This window comes from Chrysoperla carnea, chromosome 1 (genome assembly GCF_905475395.1).
Source record: "Chrysoperla carnea chromosome 1, inChrCarn1.1, whole genome shotgun sequence".
NCBI classification, from domain to species: Eukaryota; Metazoa; Arthropoda; class Insecta; order Neuroptera; family Chrysopidae; genus Chrysoperla; species Chrysoperla carnea.
The window spans coordinates 109,329,492-109,346,314 of record NC_058337.1 but is presented as its reverse complement, the minus strand read 5'-3'; the positions used below and the strand labels follow the sequence as shown (position 1 = coordinate 109,346,314).

The window sequence follows — 16,823 nt, the reverse complement described above, 5'->3', positions numbered from 1 at the left end:
ATAACATAATAGCACTTGCAATTTTGTAAGAAATATATTTTCTGGTAATTATATTATAGAAAATATTTTTGCGTTACACTTTTTGAAATACGTATTGTCAATTTTTATCATGAAATTACTTTTTTTTGAATTGAGAGTACCTACAGTTTTTAAAATATTGACAAACTTGAACAAAAAAATATTACCTTTTAAACATTTTACATCAAAAAGCATCAAAGTGTGCGTCTTTAAATTCAAACAATTTATCATTATACCCATTCTCATAGAATTCATATACGAAAATTTTATAATAAAATAAAAAATTTTTAAACGAAATACAGGATCCCCTTTTTGTACAATATGCGAGACTAGTGACACCGTAGTGTCAGCTGATAAACAATAATGGCGGAGTTCGTTTTATGCTGAGCTGTGTTTGACACTAACAAAACAACACGTACATTTTACATATGTGTATAAATTTATTGTGTTGTTTTAACATTACCATTTCGTTTTTGAGAATTCAAAATGAAAGTAACGGTGACTACTTTATCGGATGATATATTTGTGCTGGATGTATCAGAAGATTTAGAATTAGAAAATTTCAAAGCATTTTGCGAAGTAGAATCAGGTGTACCAGCACCTGAATTAATGATTGTGTTCGACGGCAGGCCTTTGATTGATGATAAAAAATCTATGAAAGCACATGGTATCAAGGATGGAGATGTGGTTATTTTACAACATATTATGAATTCAGCTTCGAATTTAGCAATGGCTGATGGTAAATATGAATATTAGTAACTAAGAACAATAGTTTTGCATAAACAAATTAAATTTGTTTGATTTCAAAGAACGTCAATATTTTTTTTTTTCGGCAGACAAAATTTGATTTGGTTAATGTTCAGCTAAAATAATATCATTTCAGATCTTTCACTAGATTTTAGTGGAATTCAGGTTCCACAAGCTATGGATTCCAGAGCACAACAACAACCACAGCCACAACCAACTGCTGCCTCTTCTAATTCATTGCAAGATGATCCTGTAATGATACGTGAAATGTTTTTAGCCAATCCTGACCAATTAGCCTTACTAAAACAAAATAATCCACGGCTAGCAGATGCATTGTTGTCTGGAAATATTGGTGAGTCCTATTTTATAATATATTATAATCTTATAACCCAATCATCCCTTTTTTGAACCTTTAAAAACTTAGTTTACATTGATAATCGTATATGAACTAAGAAACTGCCCTTTCAGAAAATATTAATTGTTCAATTTTTGTATAACTTACATATGACAAAATTAGTTTGAAAACACGAAAAACCACATCTTGGCTATTCAACAAATTATATCTTTCGATGCTTAACGCGGTTCAAGTTTCCAGGGATATATTGTGCCATGTAAATCTGATAGATTTTTCGATATTCATGATTGATGTCTCGCAAATAAAGCTTACTTGGCTGAATTCAGTTTTAAAATACATACAGTTATTAAAATTACGAGACATCGTAATTTATTACACATTCTGATGTTCTCACCATGCGGAATTTGCAAACTGCTGAATTGAGGGTTAAAATTTGGTGCATTTAGATCGTAGAAGATTTTTATTTAATATCTTAACTTTTTTAGATCGTTTTGCGAAAGTTTTAAAAGAACAAGTAGCAGCTCGACAAGAACGTGAAAAACAACGATTACGTATGATGAATGCACATCCGTTTGATACGGAAGCGCAACGATTAATTGCCGAAGAGATTCGACAAAAAAATATCGAAGCAAATATGGAAGCTGCTATGGAATATAATCCAGAAACTTTTGGTACTGTTGTAATGTTATACATAAACTGCCGTGTAAATGGCTTTCCAGTAAAAGCTTTTATTGATTCTGGGGCTCAAACTACAATTATGTCAGCGGCATGCGCTGAAAGATGTAATATAATGAGACTCGTAGATACAAGATGGGCAGGTATTGCCAAAGGGGTTGGTGTACAAAAAATTATTGGACGTATTCATATGGTTCAAATACAAATTGAAAGCGATTATTTAACAACTAGTTTTTCGGTGCTTGAAGAACAGCCAATGGATATGTTACTTGGTTTAGATATGTTAAAAAGACATCAGTGTTGTATAGATTTGAAAACGAATGTGTTACGTATTGGAACCACTGGAACTGAAACACAATTTTTATCCGAACGTGAGCTACCAGAGTGTGCACGTTTAACAGGTGCATCTGATGATGACATAGCTGATGAAGACCTTAGAACTGCCATTCGAAATAGTCAACAAAGTAAGTTTTATGTTACTAACAAGTTAATATTAAGGCAATGATAATCCCAAAACAAAATAACGTATGTACAACTCATTTGCGACTTATTAGCGACTGAATTAAACCTTATTATGGACATTGTAGTTACGAACTTGATTCTAGTCTTTCATTTGTTTATTTTTTATCTAAATAAATTCGAAATGAAATCATGAAAAATGTTCGGGAATGCAGATGATATCATTTAACTGTTTTTATAATTGGCTAACGTTTTTAAATTGTAAAGTACATATTTATGTTTATTAGACGATAAATTCTTTCATTGGTAGTAGTACAAATCAATATATTTGGGAGAAACAATAGAGAAAAAACGAGATACTAATACATTGTCCACAAACTCGGTTTATAATTTTTGTGCGGCTGTCATTTCTTTTATACTATACATATACAATCTAGAATTTAAATTATTTGCTGTGCAGGAATATGGCGACCATTTTTAGTCAAAGTTAATTTTGACGTATTCTCTCCCTGGGCTATGTTTCAAATATATCTTACTAATTTGTCGCCTGTAAACAGACACTGATTAGTGCCAACTTAGTAATCAGGTGAAAAAAATAGGTTTATTTTCCATAACCTTTAAATACTCTAGTGTTTCCATAGCCTATTATTTAAAAAAATGATAGGCTATAAACTTAGATCTTCTAACCTTTAAGCCTTTGTCCCTTGATTAAAATCGTTAATTTAAGAAAATCCTGTTTTACTTATAAATTCAAAAACATTACACAAAATTTTAAATAGTAAATTGATTTATTACATTCAATTCAGTTTATCGGTCCACGGCCTGTGTTTTTATTGTTAAAAAAATTAACCGTTTGAAAAGTAAATTTCTTGGCTATTTTTACTTTTGTGCCACTTTTGTTCCATGTGTTGGTATTTCGTTGCAATCGACTCAACTGAACTAGGAAAATCAAAAACAATTTGAATTCGCCCAAGTGCTCTTGCCTGTGCTTGATATAATGTGTATTTTAGTAATTTCAAATATCTTTTATTTCTAGGAAAAAAACATAAAAAGAATAATTGAAGTCGTTTTTTTAAAAAAAAAGGATTGTATATTGACTAATTTTTTAAATTATATATCCTTGTATTCTTACCTCCATTTTTATATTGTATTAACCATTACTAATAAACCTTTACCCAATATGTCTGTTTTTTCTTTTATAATTTAAGGTATAAAATTTACAATTTTGATAATTGTCTTAATTTTTCGTTCCAGTTAAGTAAACATTGAGTTCTCGTATCGTTAATTGAGGTCATCTGATACATAATAATCCCCGATAAATAAGATTATGTTCTAGTCATGTATACTTTTGCTTTCCAGTATTTCCTTATGGGAAAATCTTTTTAGATGCATAGTATCATGCGTTCAATAAAAATGCGACACTTTGAAATATTTGGCACTACACACATTAAAAAATGTGTATTTTTCAACCACCAAATATATCTAATAAAAAGATCGAGTGATTATATACGTTGGCCCTTAGTCTATCTGCAGAAGCCCACTTCGTGTAGAATATATCAAAAATAATGCCTAAATTTTGCAATTAACTTCCAAAACTGCTTACCACAACCCTGTGCCATAAAAATCAATTTATTTATAGGATAATTTAAAAATATTTTAGACACATCAACATCATCGTCCTCATCAACATCACAAAATCATAATGTACCACAATCAACTTCAAGTGATTCATCTCAGGAAATTAAAATCACTGATCGATTCAGTGAAAAAGAAGTTAAGGAATTAGTAGACTTAGGATTTACACGAGCTCAAGTAATTGCAGAATTACGTAATTTTAATGGAGATATGACACAAGCAACTGCAGCACTTTTTGCGAAATCGCTCAAATATTAATGAATACTCAGGTAAATTGGACAAATTTTATTGAAAGTTTTCGTTTTGTTTTGTGTGTTTTTTTTTTTTTTTTTTTTTTGGCTTCCAAAAAAAATATGAAGTCATTTGGATGATTTGGTTTACAACTCTCTTGTAAATCTTACAAAAGTTGTTTTAAAAAAATTGACAAAAGCAACCCTTAATTATATATATCATTAAAAAAATGGTCATTTGAAATTTAGGTATTTCTATCAGAGTGAAAGACAACTCGATATCTTAGCAAGAAAGTGAAGGCAGCTTTCTAGATAGTAGTTGTATTAGTGCAATAAATCTGCCAACGCTGCAACGCCCACTTTCATATATTGCTCATCTGTGAACACGTTATAGTAGTCATCACATGGTCTCAGAACAGAAGTGAATTGTACAACATTGCCGTTTGTACTATTCACTTCTGGATTAGACTAAATATCCACCCAAAAATAATCTTTGTTTTTTATTTATTCGTAAACAACATGGTAAATTAAATCCTATTTAGGCTCCAAGCAGCTCTATTTATTTATATATATCTAGTTTTGTTTGCAAAGTTATTTTCTATAAAAAATTGAATTAAATTGTTCAAAAATGTCTACTGAACAGTAAGGATTCCTATCTTCTGCGTGTTAAATATCGACAACTTTGAGAATTTATAGTACCTTACAGAGACGGTAAATGCTTTTGCCATTTTTTTTACAACTTTATGTCATTGAAAACTATCTCTTGGCAATCTTTCGTGCAAAATTACTATGTCGAAAATAGAAGAAAATAATAATTTTGCATCAAATTTTTGCTCAATCTATTTTGTTTTCGAAAAAAAGTTAGTTTTTTAGCTAGAGGTCAAATTCAAATTAGTTCGTAACATTTTTCTTAATAAGTTATGTGCTTATTTCAAGTGAAAAGAAACAGCCTTTATATTTAACTTTCAAAGTAGTTAAACTTCCTAATACTGTTATTTAAAGCTCAAATATTCTGAAGTTTTCATGTAAAGTTGTTTCGACAAAGCTTGAATATTAAGTGAGTGCCTTTTAAAATAACACTAAAAAATTTCAAAATGAAAGAATTTCCAGATATTAAAATTTTATTTTTTTATTTTTAGGAAAATTTATAAATTTTTAAGAAACCGTAAGCAATCTTTTTTTGTTTTTATTTGGATTAACTATTTGTTTTGTATATTTATTTATATTAACTTGAATACCACCGTACTATAAAAATTTCACCTCGTCTCGAGTTTTTATCACAGCTGTTTTATAAAACACATATCTTATGGCCTTTTGATTGATCTAACATCAAGTACTTAGATTTTGTCACAAAAGAGGAAAGTAAATTTAAATAATTTCTTGATTCTAGAAATACATTTAAGCAAGGCCCTAGTAACATTTTATGGAACTAATTTTATATTTAAGTGCATGATATAAATTTCAAATTCAATAGTCTGTAGTTTTCGTTTTTATAAGATGAATAGTTTCAATTTTGCACAGATTTTAATTAAACATATCTTAATAGTTTTTTGTGACACGTAAGAATTTTGTGCGATACAGAATATTTTATTCACGAGACAATAATTTTTGAAATAAACTTTATGAATAAAAGATTTTATACCAGTTTTTGTAATCACATTAAAAATATCTTGTAAAATCATTACATAATGCAGTCAAACTTTGTTCAAGCGGATTTTATCTTTAGTTTTTTCTAAAAATGCTAGATACTTCAAAGTAGTTTCAGATAATAGACATTTTCCGTTTCACCAAGTTAGGCTGTTATTTTAAATTTGTACACACACCGATAATAATTTAATAATATCTTAATTAGATTTGATGGATAGAAATCGACGGCAGATATTGCTATTGCAATCGATAATAAAAATATCTAAATATTATTGCAAAATATGGATCATTTTCAATTTAAATGTTAAACTCCCGATTATCCATGTGTGTGTATTTAAAAAAACCAAACATTTTGTTAAATTTGCAGCTAGTACGAATTGTGGTTGTTATGGAGGCTTTTTAATTAGTAGTGTCCTTAGTATCTAGGAATTGTAAATGTTTAATTATGTAATAAGATCACAATTTTAAAACAAAAACGTATAATAGTTCCTTTAAAATGATACTAGTCAATTCGATTACATTTGGAATGAAAATTTTCCCATGTAAGATTGGTTTAAATTAATGATTTTCGATACTAATTGTGAATTTGATTTTCTAGCAGTTAAATTTTTCGATCTATTTGTGCCTTTAGAATTTTAGTAATACAATAAGAATTTTTAATACGAAAATGATAATTCTCTTTCATTGATTGTATGAATTTCGGGTACGCATGGCTTTCGGGAATTGCAACTGTGAAATTATGTCTTTAGGGGGGCGTTTAAAAATACACAAGCATGATTAGATGACAAGCTATATTAATGGCTAAAAATGGTTGCCATATCAAGCAAAGATTTTAATTACTAGACTGTATATATATAGTATAATATAAAATTGTCATACTAAATTATCATTGCCATTTAAAAGCCCTTCCTGATTTCATTTCAAATCAATTGAAGAAGTTAATCTAATATAGAATTCACAATAGCACCAAAATGAGTAAATTGTGTTTATATTGAAAAATTGAACTGCTCGGAAATAATATTAATTTCTACCCAATATAGAGGAATAAATTGCAAAATCCGTTAAACTGTATAAAATTGCTGAATTTTTTAATCTATTTTAAGTCTCCTAATAATAATTTAAAAGACAAGAATTTAAAACAACACATAATTTGGCAATTATTTAATTGAAAAACGTGCCAGAGAAAATGCAATTAATTTACAGTTTGACATTTATTTTCCAAGATCTCATTTACACACCAGACTATTTTAAAACTAATTTATAGCAATTTTATACATATTTAACCTCTGTTATTTTTTAATTCGTAACAGACAAGTTTGTTTAAATAAACTCTGTAAATAAAATAATTCGTCCAAATGAGATAAATTCAAAATAAGTTTACAATATTTTTGAGATTTACCTTACATTTTGACAATGTAATAAAAAATAAAAGAACGAGTTGGCATGATTTGAAAGCCAGGAAGCAGAAATAGACGAAATTAAATTCTATTTTACCTTTTCCTGTTTACATTTTTCTGTTATTATGCGAATTCGTTCTGGATTTAATTTGTGTATTTTTTGTTTTGTGAAATTAAAAATAGAACTGAAATTATTTTTCTCCTTTTGCTTATGTATTAGCATTTAACATAAATATCTTTGTTTCTTGTTTCTATTTGGGAATAATTTTATAATTTAAAGGTAATAAAAAATATACTTTTATACTGATTGATGTCAACTTTATTAATTTCCACCACAACTTTTCATGGCTAATCTAAAACTGCATCTTTTTAGTGAGTTTTAGAAAGACGTTTTAATGCCCTGTTTATACATTAACATAATACGCAACATAAAAAATAAAATCGAAATGGATAAAAAAATTTTGTTACAAGAAATGGCACATTAAACTATACTGTCGCTTTTCGTGGAAATTTCTAGTGAATATTCAATAAAAAAAACTGTATGATTACTGTTGATTATCCAAGAACAAATGGAAAATTCTTTTGTCCGACGTCCAATTAATACCCGACCAAGATTCGCTAGCCGACGTCTTAAAAATTGGAATTTTCTGCTGGTCAACATACACACAGATTATCGAATGTTGAACAAAATAATTTTTCTATTTGTTATTCGATAATGTTCCTGTTAGAATAGTATAAAATGAATGTCAATTTCAGGCTTGTGAAAGAGAACGCTCCTCTACTGATAATTTTCTTATGTAATAGAAAGTTATCAGACAGGACATTAAGAACAATTAAAAGAATTTCGAAGTTGAGGTAATCACAAACTTTATAACCACATGGCTGTGTCTTTATTGCTGTATAATCTATATGCACTAAGTGGTATAGTAGCTACTGACGATGACTGCGTTTGTTTCATTCTCTTTAACCGTGTTTAAAGGTAATATAAAATTTATTTCTTATCATAATTATACATTTACGCAAATATAACTATTTATATTCATTATATTATTAATCATCCCATGATAACAAAATTGGTTTTCCACTTCGCGCTGATTGCTCAGCAGCTGTTGCTATTTTACAAACTGCCAATATTTCATTTGGATGCACTGTTGGTTGTACTTCACCCTGCACTAATTTTAAAAAATGTTCCATTTCATTTACATACGCATTTCGATATCTTGATGGAAATGAATACCATATTGGTGGTGTGATTATCCCGGATAAATTATCTTGACGTTTTATACAATGCAGAGGTTGTTCATTATTTGCTTGGATCATGCCACGTGGCCCAAATACCTGCAAGCACCATCAAATAATTCTTTTATTTTTATTCTAGAGAAATAACAATTTCTAAACGTACCTCAAGTCTCTGATCATAGCCAATCGTGCTAATTCTACAAACATCGATTATTCCAATTGTACCACTTTTAAATAATAGTGTTATAACAACAGTGTCATAATCATTTATAGCGGCGATTTCTTCAATATTTGCAACAGCAGTAGTTGTTACTTTAATCGGATATTCGCCCAAAATCCAACATACGAGATCAATATCGTGGACAATACTATCATGGAAAATTCCACCTGCAATGGATATTGAACTTCCTATGTAAAAAATGGAAAGTATGAAGTATGCTTTATATAAAAAATGATCTACCACGAGCGTAGTTAGGTATGGCAACTGATTTGACGCCCCCCTTATCATACTCAAAAAGATTTTGTATAAAGATTAATGCAACGATGCTAAAGATATTTTGCAGTGACAGTGTGCGTTTATCTTTAATGGTTTTTATGATCAATTACCTGAATTTTTAAGATAATCGACAGAAGTCATCGGTGAATCTTTACTTGTGGCTTTAATTAATTGAACATGGCCTACTTCTCCATTACAAACTCGTTCACGTACATGAGAATAAGATGGATCGAAACGTCGATTAAATGCACAAAAAAGTGGTTTATTTGCTTCGGTCGCTTGTTGGAAACATCTTGCTGTTGCTTCTAAGTTTTGTGCTATTGGCTTTTCGCAAAACACAGCTTTATTTGCATTTAAAGATTGTTTTACAATATCTTCATGGGAAAATGTAGGCGATGCAACAATTACTGCTGTTACTCTTGGATCATTGTATACGATATCTGAATCCTTGCTGGTTAAAAATATTGTATCATCTAAACCCCAATATTGTTTAATCTTTTCATGCTTTTCTCCAAAATCTTCTATAATGTAAAGTAATTTTATTCGTGGATGTCTTGCAATTGTTTGAAGATGAATTGTTCCTAAAACACATATGCGTTTTCATATTGTTTAAAAAATCAACTTTCAATTTTAGGATTTTAATTCCAACAAACATTGAAGTGCAGAACTAAACGATTTAAACTCTATTGAATGTTTATTTAAGGTTTAGTTATTAGACCATGTAAGTGATTACGAAGTGGAAATAGGTGATGAAATGGTAAGTATGCCCGTATGAAAATAGAAATTGTGTATAATTAGGAAGTTTTCAATTTTTTTAAATATACGTTTAACCATAGTCCTTAAAATTACGAAATGAATCTACCAAATTTGAACATTTTAAAAAATGATCGATTTTTATGCTGCTTTAAAATTTGAATTTGATACTTTACTGATTTAAGTACCATTATCCTTGTGACAACCTCTACGTCGTTTAAGGGACATACTCATTACAAAAACACTATTTTGACTGTCACACCCACAAATTTTTTAAATAAAATATTGAAATGTCTAAATAAGAAACAAATGTTCAGAAATCGTCCACAAAATATATGAAACTAAACTTGTGGTTTATTATTAAAAAGGTAAATGATATGTGTGTCAAATTCTTGATACCGAGCTAGTTATTTTACACAACTGACAACTTCCTAATTCTGAAAAAACTTTTTTAAATCTATTTTTAAACTAATTAAGTGATATTATCATCGTTAAAACTTTCAAGTGATTTCTTCATACAGAGTAATTAGAATCTATAAAATCAAAAATGCAGTTATTTTGCGGACAGTATCTTAATAAAATACAATCTCATTGACTATGGTTTCAAATGATATTTTGTAAATCGCTTGGTAAATTACTAAACGATACATGAAATTAGAAGAGGCTCGCTTTAAGCCGACTTTTTTGGGAGTGGGGCAGGCAAGATTGCCTTGCAAAAAAATTTGTTACGCATCCTTTACAAAAATTGAAAAATTCATTAAAATTTTGCTTTTTGTATGTGCGGAACCAATAAATTAAAAAAAAAACAAAATGTTAATTAGTTACGGTTTTGAAAACAAAATTTTGTTAGTCCCATTAGTGTGTATAAAATATTGGAATTTCTAGAGCTAAATTTCTACGTGAAAATTACTTACTGTCCACATTATAAAATTCATAATAATTACAACACATACAAAATCGAAAGAATTATATTAGAAATAAAAAGTTGTTAATGTCTGAAAAATCAGAAAATACAAGTTTAGTGCAAAAAACTTTAGATACGAAAATATCCATTTCTCTACATACCTGCACGCCCAGCTCCAAATAGCGCTAAATTAATTTTTGAACTAGAAGCTATCGAACATTCAACATCCGCTAAAAATCTGAATAATTAATAATTTACAATTAAAATCAGCACTTACAACAATGAAAGTTTTGAGATAATTAAATTTTCACTTACTTTGCATATAAATAATCTTCTTTTGGTGGAATTGCTTTAATTTGTTTATAAATGGAAGGATCTTTAAATTTTAGAGTGGCCATACTTGAAAACTATTTTTTTTAATTGATCTAGAAACCGTTTAGTAAATTCTAGAATCGTGTGCACTAAGCAAATATGCGTTCTATATGTATGCAATGCAGTTCTTAAACTTAATATAATACAAGGAATGTCTCTGTTTATATATGTGTAAAGAAGTATCAAAAGAAATTTAATTCTTCCCACAACTTCCATATTGTTGTTAGTATTGTTGACACTTATTGTACCAGAGTTATTTCTCTGAGACAGTCCCGAGGTAATATCGACAAAATCATTTATTTGTTTAGTAGGGTATTAAGCTTTTGCTACATTTTCGCAGGTGGCAACAAATGTAAATAAACAGTTTATTCGAAATGGTCTCGATATTGCTACAATCAAGCATGTGATAGAAATTATTTAAATTTTTTTACTATAGAGTCAATGTATTCTGAAACGAATTCGTTTTCCCCTCAATCATACGTATGTTTAAATTTAAAATAAGGGAGGATGATCTCATTCCAAAATAAAATTAGATAGGTTCCTACTTTATCAAAAAATTTTCGAATTTCTGTTATTGCAAAAATAAAGCATTTTCTTTGGGCAAAATTCAACGCCAAGCTTGATGAAATATAGTTTTGTGATTAACATCGTAGGTATCTACGCATCGTAGGTTATCTTCATCTTGTCTATATTAATCGTTTTTCTGTTTTTCATCAACTCAAATATGTGAAGAAAAAAAAATTGATTTTAGAATTTCGAGCAAGAATTTGAAATCGAAAAGTTCTTATAAAACAATTCCTAACAAACTTAAATTTTAATCTTAAGAAAATTTGATCATATAGCACAGAAGTGCGAAGCGTAAATTAGTTTAAAATGGAAAATCGAAAATTGAAAGTGTAATGTATGATGATGTATATGTGAAATGTGTATGCTTTTTCTGTGACTATATATACAGGACGTCAAATAGCCCTTTTTCACACCCTTATATCTCAGAAACTACTTGAGCTATAATGTTGAGATGTTATGACGTTATAATTTTTTCACAACTTTTATTAAACATCAAAATTTAAATTTAAACAATCAAAGTATTCTTTAGATTAAAGTCAAGCACCTACTTAACAAAGGCCTAATTTTTTTTACTAAAGTACGAAAATTATTGGTTTAAATTTCTTGTGTAAGTTTCTCCTTAGTACGTATTTATTTAATATTTTACTTCGCAAGTTTTTTATTTTTAGATTCGTTTTTTGTATTCCGAAAACTTGCGAAGTAAAATATTAAATAAATACGTACTAAGGAGAAACTTACACAAGAAATTTAAACCAATAATTTTCGTACTTTAGTAAAAAAAATTAGGCCTTTGTTAAGTAGGTGCTTGACTTTAATCTAAAGAATACTTTGATTGTTTAAATTTAAATTTTGATGTTTAATAAAAGTTGTGAAAAAATTATAACGTCATAACATTAGAGGGGAGGAGGGAGATAGTAGGGGGTTAACGATTATCTTTTGTTCTCCTATGGTGCGTGTAGGTATGAAGTCACCGAAAAGTTGCTAATGTAATACTTTAATGTTTCTTTACGGAAAAGTTACTCAATAAATTTATGCCATTTTTATAATTTTTTTTCGAAGAATTTTTTTCTCTACGGGATTTCACAACTTTTTTGGGCTGACGTAATTGAGTTTATTGGAATTCTGTGACATCTACGCCTTTTTACACATTTATGTTTTTGGTGGGATTGTAAGTATTGCAGTTACTTGATAAAACAAAACAGTTAATTTAGGCCCCCAGTTTTTTTGCTCCCGGGACTTTCATTAAATAATTACGAATTTTTGTTCGTTGGGTATCAACAAAAATTCAATTAAACTTTGAAGAGGCCAACAAATTTTATAGAGTAATTTGAAAAGCTATCATTTGCTGAGCTACCCTTATGTATAGGGTCAGTCTACATTTCTTGCCTTATTCATTTCTATAACTTGTAATGAAAGCAGTCCATGATACGACGAAAACATTTCGAAGTATGGCATCATCGAAGATTATTAAATATTTTGTACTATAATATTATGATAGTTCATTATCACTGTTCGGTATAGGTAAGTTGATGGAAGTAGCTAAACCAATTAGACTTAAGTATGAATGCATGCCGTTTCAATCTGTTAGATGATTTATTAAATTTAATTCCAAGGCTTCTAGAAGATAGGTCAGTATTTCTGGATTTTTCCATGTCATTCAAATTATACAATATAATTATACAATCATATTTAGAATAAATATTTCTTTCGAAATTAAATAATTAAATGTATATTTAATAAACATGTTTAGATTATTTGAATAATACATAAAACAATTAAATTATTACACGACTTTATGAAATGTGATAATAGCAAAATGTTTACTTTGGTCACGGTTTAACGACATTATAACTTACATTACACCTTTTTACACATTTTATGAAATTTAATTCCATCAAAAGATTATCAGAATGCTATCTAAGTCAGCGTAGGTGTCAGACGCACGCGACATTTGATGTCTGTATGCATGGTCGAAGGTTTCGACGTCATTAATTGCGACAAAATTTGAATATATTTCGATCCTATTCCGAAAGACTTCACAACTCTGTTGTTGAGTGAATCGAACCCAAATGTATTCTTTGAGACCTTATTACCATTCAAGGTTAATTCATTCAGACTCTGATGCCGTAAAAAGATACGTCGGTTGACAAATACTTTAAGTATATAACATCCCATTCCCCATCTTTGGAGACTACTCAGAATTAGTTCCCTATTTTCATATCTCCCGATAGTTTTTTCTTGTGATTCATTAGCAAGCCACTTCATTAGATATCACACTGTGCTAATATTATTAAGGAAATAAAAGATATTTGATTATGTAAACTGATAGTCTTTTTATTGATTATAGTCTATAAGCAATTGATAAATTCTTCGAAATGAGCATCGATATCAAAATAATAAATATTGCTATGGTAAGATGTAAATTTATTTATTATGGGAAGATATAAACAGGACAAATTAGGTATTTTTTTGTTCTGGAATTTATTTAGAATTTCTGTTATATTTCAAAATCATCTTTTGTCCATGTTAGATCAATAAATTTGCCTGTTCTGGCTGATTCTTCAGCAGCTGCTGCAATTTTGTTTACAGCTAATATTTCATGACCTTTTATAAATGGTTCGTTAGCTTTCCCTTCAACTAAATCAAAGAAATGTTCCATTTCGGCTTGGTAGGCAACATGATAGCGTGATGGGTATGAATACCAAATTGGAGCTGTTTTAATACCAGTAAGACCTATTTGACTATCAATACAGTGGATTGGTTGTTCATTATCAGCACGGATCATTCCACGTGGTCCAAAAACCTGAAAGACATTTTAAATGTTAATTTGATATAAGTTATAACTCAATGTATAGTTTAGTAAAATCGATATCTCAGAGCAATATCATATCTACTTTCGCCGTAATGCGAGCAAGCAATATCTACTCGCCTTCAAAAATACTCGCCTACTAGTTAAATAAATCCAATTTTTGTATTTTTCGATCAAAATAATCTTATGTATAAATTGGAGACAGTAAATTTTGACAAAAATAGAAAATTCGTGTTTATTTGCCGATTATTAAAGTATTTACTGTGGTATTGTAGGTAATTTTATATATAAAGAAAGCCCTTAAAAAAATAGATGATTAAGAAAAAAACAGGAAATCGGGATGGCGGGTGAGATTTGTTAATCTTGTGTGTAAATGCAGCTGAAAGGGATAGGCACTTCATCCCTTACCTCAAGGCGTTGGTCATATCCATAACAACTGTTACGACTTAATTCAATCATTCCAATGGTTCCACTAGGATACAATAAAGTGACAGAAACCGTGTCAAAATCATCAATAGCTTTAAGTTCTTCAACATGTGTGTAGCCCATAGAACTAACTTTTGTTGGAAATTCACCCAAAACCCAACATAATGTGTCAATATCGTGAATACAGCAGTCATGGTAAATGCCAACTGTAAAAGTTACGATTTATAATTAGTTTAAGAGTTTAAGATCAGAAAGTAATAGAAGTAGATGTTGAACTATGACGTCAAAGGTCAATATTAATTCAATCAATTCAAATAAATTAAACTTACCGGATGTTTTGATGTAGCCAAAACTTGGTATTGGCGAATCCCGGTTGCAGCATTTAATTGTTTGAACATGACCTACTTCTCCTTTGTGTACACGATCTCTTATATTAGAGAATGATGGGTCAAAACGTCTGAAAATTAAAACCGCATTTGTATATTTGTTAACAAATGAATTTTATAAGGTTCATGGGGTAGTGACCTGGGATGTGCCAACCCTGTTATCAATATCACAACGGACCCTATGTCTAAGTTTGTCACACGTCAGGACAGCTACTCTTACACAACCTCACCTTGAGTAAATGAGCTCAATTTTCAGTTTACCTGTTAAAAGCTGTTAATAATGGTTTACCAACTTCCTTTGATAGTTTATATAACTCGATGCAGACATTACGTTCTTGAGCAAGTGGCTTTTCACAAAATACAGCTTTTTTAGCATTTAATGCTGATTTTACAATATGTTCGTGTGCGAAAGTTGGTGTGGCTACAACTACAGCATGTACTCTGAAAAATAAATTGTAAAATTTTAAACATAATAATTTTTTTTCGAATTGTAATGTACATTACTTTGGGTCGCTAAAAATGACATCACTTTCTTTGCTGGTAAGAAATTTGGTATCATGTAAAGACCAGTAATCCTGTAATCTCTTGTGTTTCTCAACAATATCATCAACAATGTATAAAATCTGTGCTCGTGGATTTCTAGCCAATGATGATAAATGAATTGTTCCTAAAAAAATCAAATTACAAATTCAGTGGATGGAGTAAGTTTGTTTTTCCGCATTTATGGAAAAGATAGGAATTATGTTTCTAACCAAACCACCCTTTTATTCTTTGTATAGAAATTTCAGTAAATAAATACCTCGAAAAATATACAACAAATTTTTCTAAAAAATATGATTAAATCAAATCCCCGATAGAATAACGGGTTTTATTAAAAAAAAAAATCAATCATATTCCCTATTAAGTAAAGAATCTTACCTGCACGACCAATTCCAAAAATGGCGACATTTGTTACATTTACAGACGTTGTAACTTTTGCGGCTAAGTCTGTTTCATACCTTAACAAAAATTCAAAAATATAATAAGTAACATCTTAGTGTTCTAATATTCTTACTTTGAATACAAATAATCTTCTGATGGTGTTCCAATAGTACGTTTGTATGGTGATATATCTTTGAATTGCTTTGTTGCCATTTTAACAATGAAATAAAAGTTATCAATTTATAAGAAATATTTTACAAATAATAATTGTGCATATTTATTTATCAAAGATATTTATTAAAAACATTTTTATAAATAAATTAGTTGCGGTTATCAAATATGTATAATTTAATGTGATAGTAGAGTTGGAGATAATCATATATACAAATTATTAAACTTAAATTTTGTTTGGAGGTTTTGAAATACAGCATACATTTGACTCAATGATCTCCGGCTCTAATTTGTTGTAAAATATCTCTTTATGTGTTTTGCGATATTATAGTTATGTCTACCTAAGCGATATTTTCATATGTAATGTGGATTGACAACATTGACCCAGTTTGAACTTATTTGAACTTAAAAATGTTATTCCACAAAAATTTAAAGAAATTCGAGATTATTGCGAATATCATAAAAAAAATCTGAGACATCACACGACTTCGTTGTAGTGAACTCTGCCGAATATAGGTATATAGATTATATTTTATCGTACACTTAGCAACAACTTTCTCAAAATATTTTCAAAATTAAATATTTCTTTCACCTTTCTTAACTCAACTCTTTTTAT

General features: G+C 29.2%; 3 protein-coding genes across 3 annotated transcripts; 1 reads left to right on the top strand and 2 right to left on the bottom strand.

The window, feature by feature from the left end:
* Window positions 1-345: 345 nt before the first annotated feature.
* On the top strand, window positions 346-6,637 carry LOC123305410 (protein DDI1 homolog 2). The gene is made up of 5 exons (XM_044887116.1): window positions 346-757; window positions 902-1,117; window positions 1,606-2,259; window positions 3,915-4,158; window positions 5,259-6,637. Exons 1-4 carry the CDS (start codon window positions 505-507, stop codon window positions 4,145-4,147), a joined length of 1,356 nt encoding a protein of 451 aa, XP_044743051.1. The 5' UTR covers window positions 346-504; the 3' UTR covers window positions 4,148-4,158; window positions 5,259-6,637.
* A 1,539-nt stretch (window positions 6,638-8,176) lies between these two features.
* LOC123293430 (inositol 2-dehydrogenase-like) lies at window positions 8,177-10,953 on the bottom strand. The gene is made up of 5 exons (XM_044874254.1): window positions 10,871-10,953; window positions 10,717-10,793; window positions 9,009-9,479; window positions 8,566-8,810; window positions 8,177-8,501 (listed from the first exon to the last, which is right to left on the bottom strand). The coding sequence occupies exons 1-5, from the start codon at window positions 10,951-10,953 to the stop codon at window positions 8,214-8,216; spliced, it is 1,164 nt and encodes a 387-aa protein (XP_044730189.1). The 3' UTR covers window positions 8,177-8,213.
* A 2,953-nt stretch (window positions 10,954-13,906) lies between these two features.
* On the bottom strand, window positions 13,907-16,302 carry LOC123305312 (uncharacterized oxidoreductase YrbE-like). Its single transcript, XM_044886999.1, has 7 exons — window positions 16,170-16,302; window positions 16,034-16,113; window positions 15,620-15,782; window positions 15,377-15,556; window positions 15,059-15,186; window positions 14,712-14,935; window positions 13,907-14,297 (listed from the first exon to the last, which is right to left on the bottom strand). The coding sequence occupies exons 1-7, from the start codon at window positions 16,247-16,249 to the stop codon at window positions 13,992-13,994; spliced, it is 1,161 nt and encodes a 386-aa protein (XP_044742934.1). The 5' UTR covers window positions 16,250-16,302; the 3' UTR covers window positions 13,907-13,991.
* Window positions 16,303-16,823: the final 521 nt, after the last annotated feature.

What these genes read in the sequence shown, in the direction of transcription:
- LOC123305410 (XM_044887116.1), top strand. Translation starts at nt 505, where the DNA reads ATGAAAGTAACGGTGACTACTTTATCGGATGATATATTTGTGCTGGAT. An exon ending in ATTGTTGTCTGGAAATATTG is followed by an intron (nt 1,118 to 1,605) that starts GTGAGTCCTATT and finishes TAACTTTTTTAG; the next exon opens with ATCGTTTTGCGAAAGTTTTA. An exon ending in CATTCGAAATAGTCAACAAA is followed by an intron (nt 2,260 to 3,914) that starts GTAAGTTTTATG and finishes AAAATATTTTAG; the next exon opens with ACACATCAACATCATCGTCC.
- LOC123293430 (XM_044874254.1), bottom strand. Translation starts at nt 10,953, where the DNA reads ATGGCCACTCTAAAATTTAAAGATCCTTCCATTTATAAACAAATTAAA. An exon ending in GAAGATTATTTATATGCAAA is followed by an intron (nt 10,794 to 10,870) that starts GTAAGTGAAAAT and finishes TTAATTATTCAG; the next exon opens with ATTTTTAGCGGATGTTGAAT. An exon ending in ATTTGGAGCTGGGCGTGCAG is followed by an intron (nt 9,480 to 10,716) that starts GTATGTAGAGAA and finishes TATGTGTTTTAG; the next exon opens with GAACAATTCATCTTCAAACA.
- LOC123305312 (XM_044886999.1), bottom strand. Translation starts at nt 16,249, where the DNA reads ATGGCAACAAAGCAATTCAAAGATATATCACCATACAAACGTACTATT. An exon ending in TTATTAACAGCTTTTAACAG is followed by an intron (nt 15,187 to 15,376) that starts GTAAACTGAAAA and finishes TTTAATTTTCAG; the next exon opens with ACGTTTTGACCCATCATTCT. An exon ending in GATATGACCAACGCCTTGAG is followed by an intron (nt 14,298 to 14,711) that starts GTAAGGGATGAA and finishes AATGTCTTTCAG; the next exon opens with GTTTTTGGACCACGTGGAAT.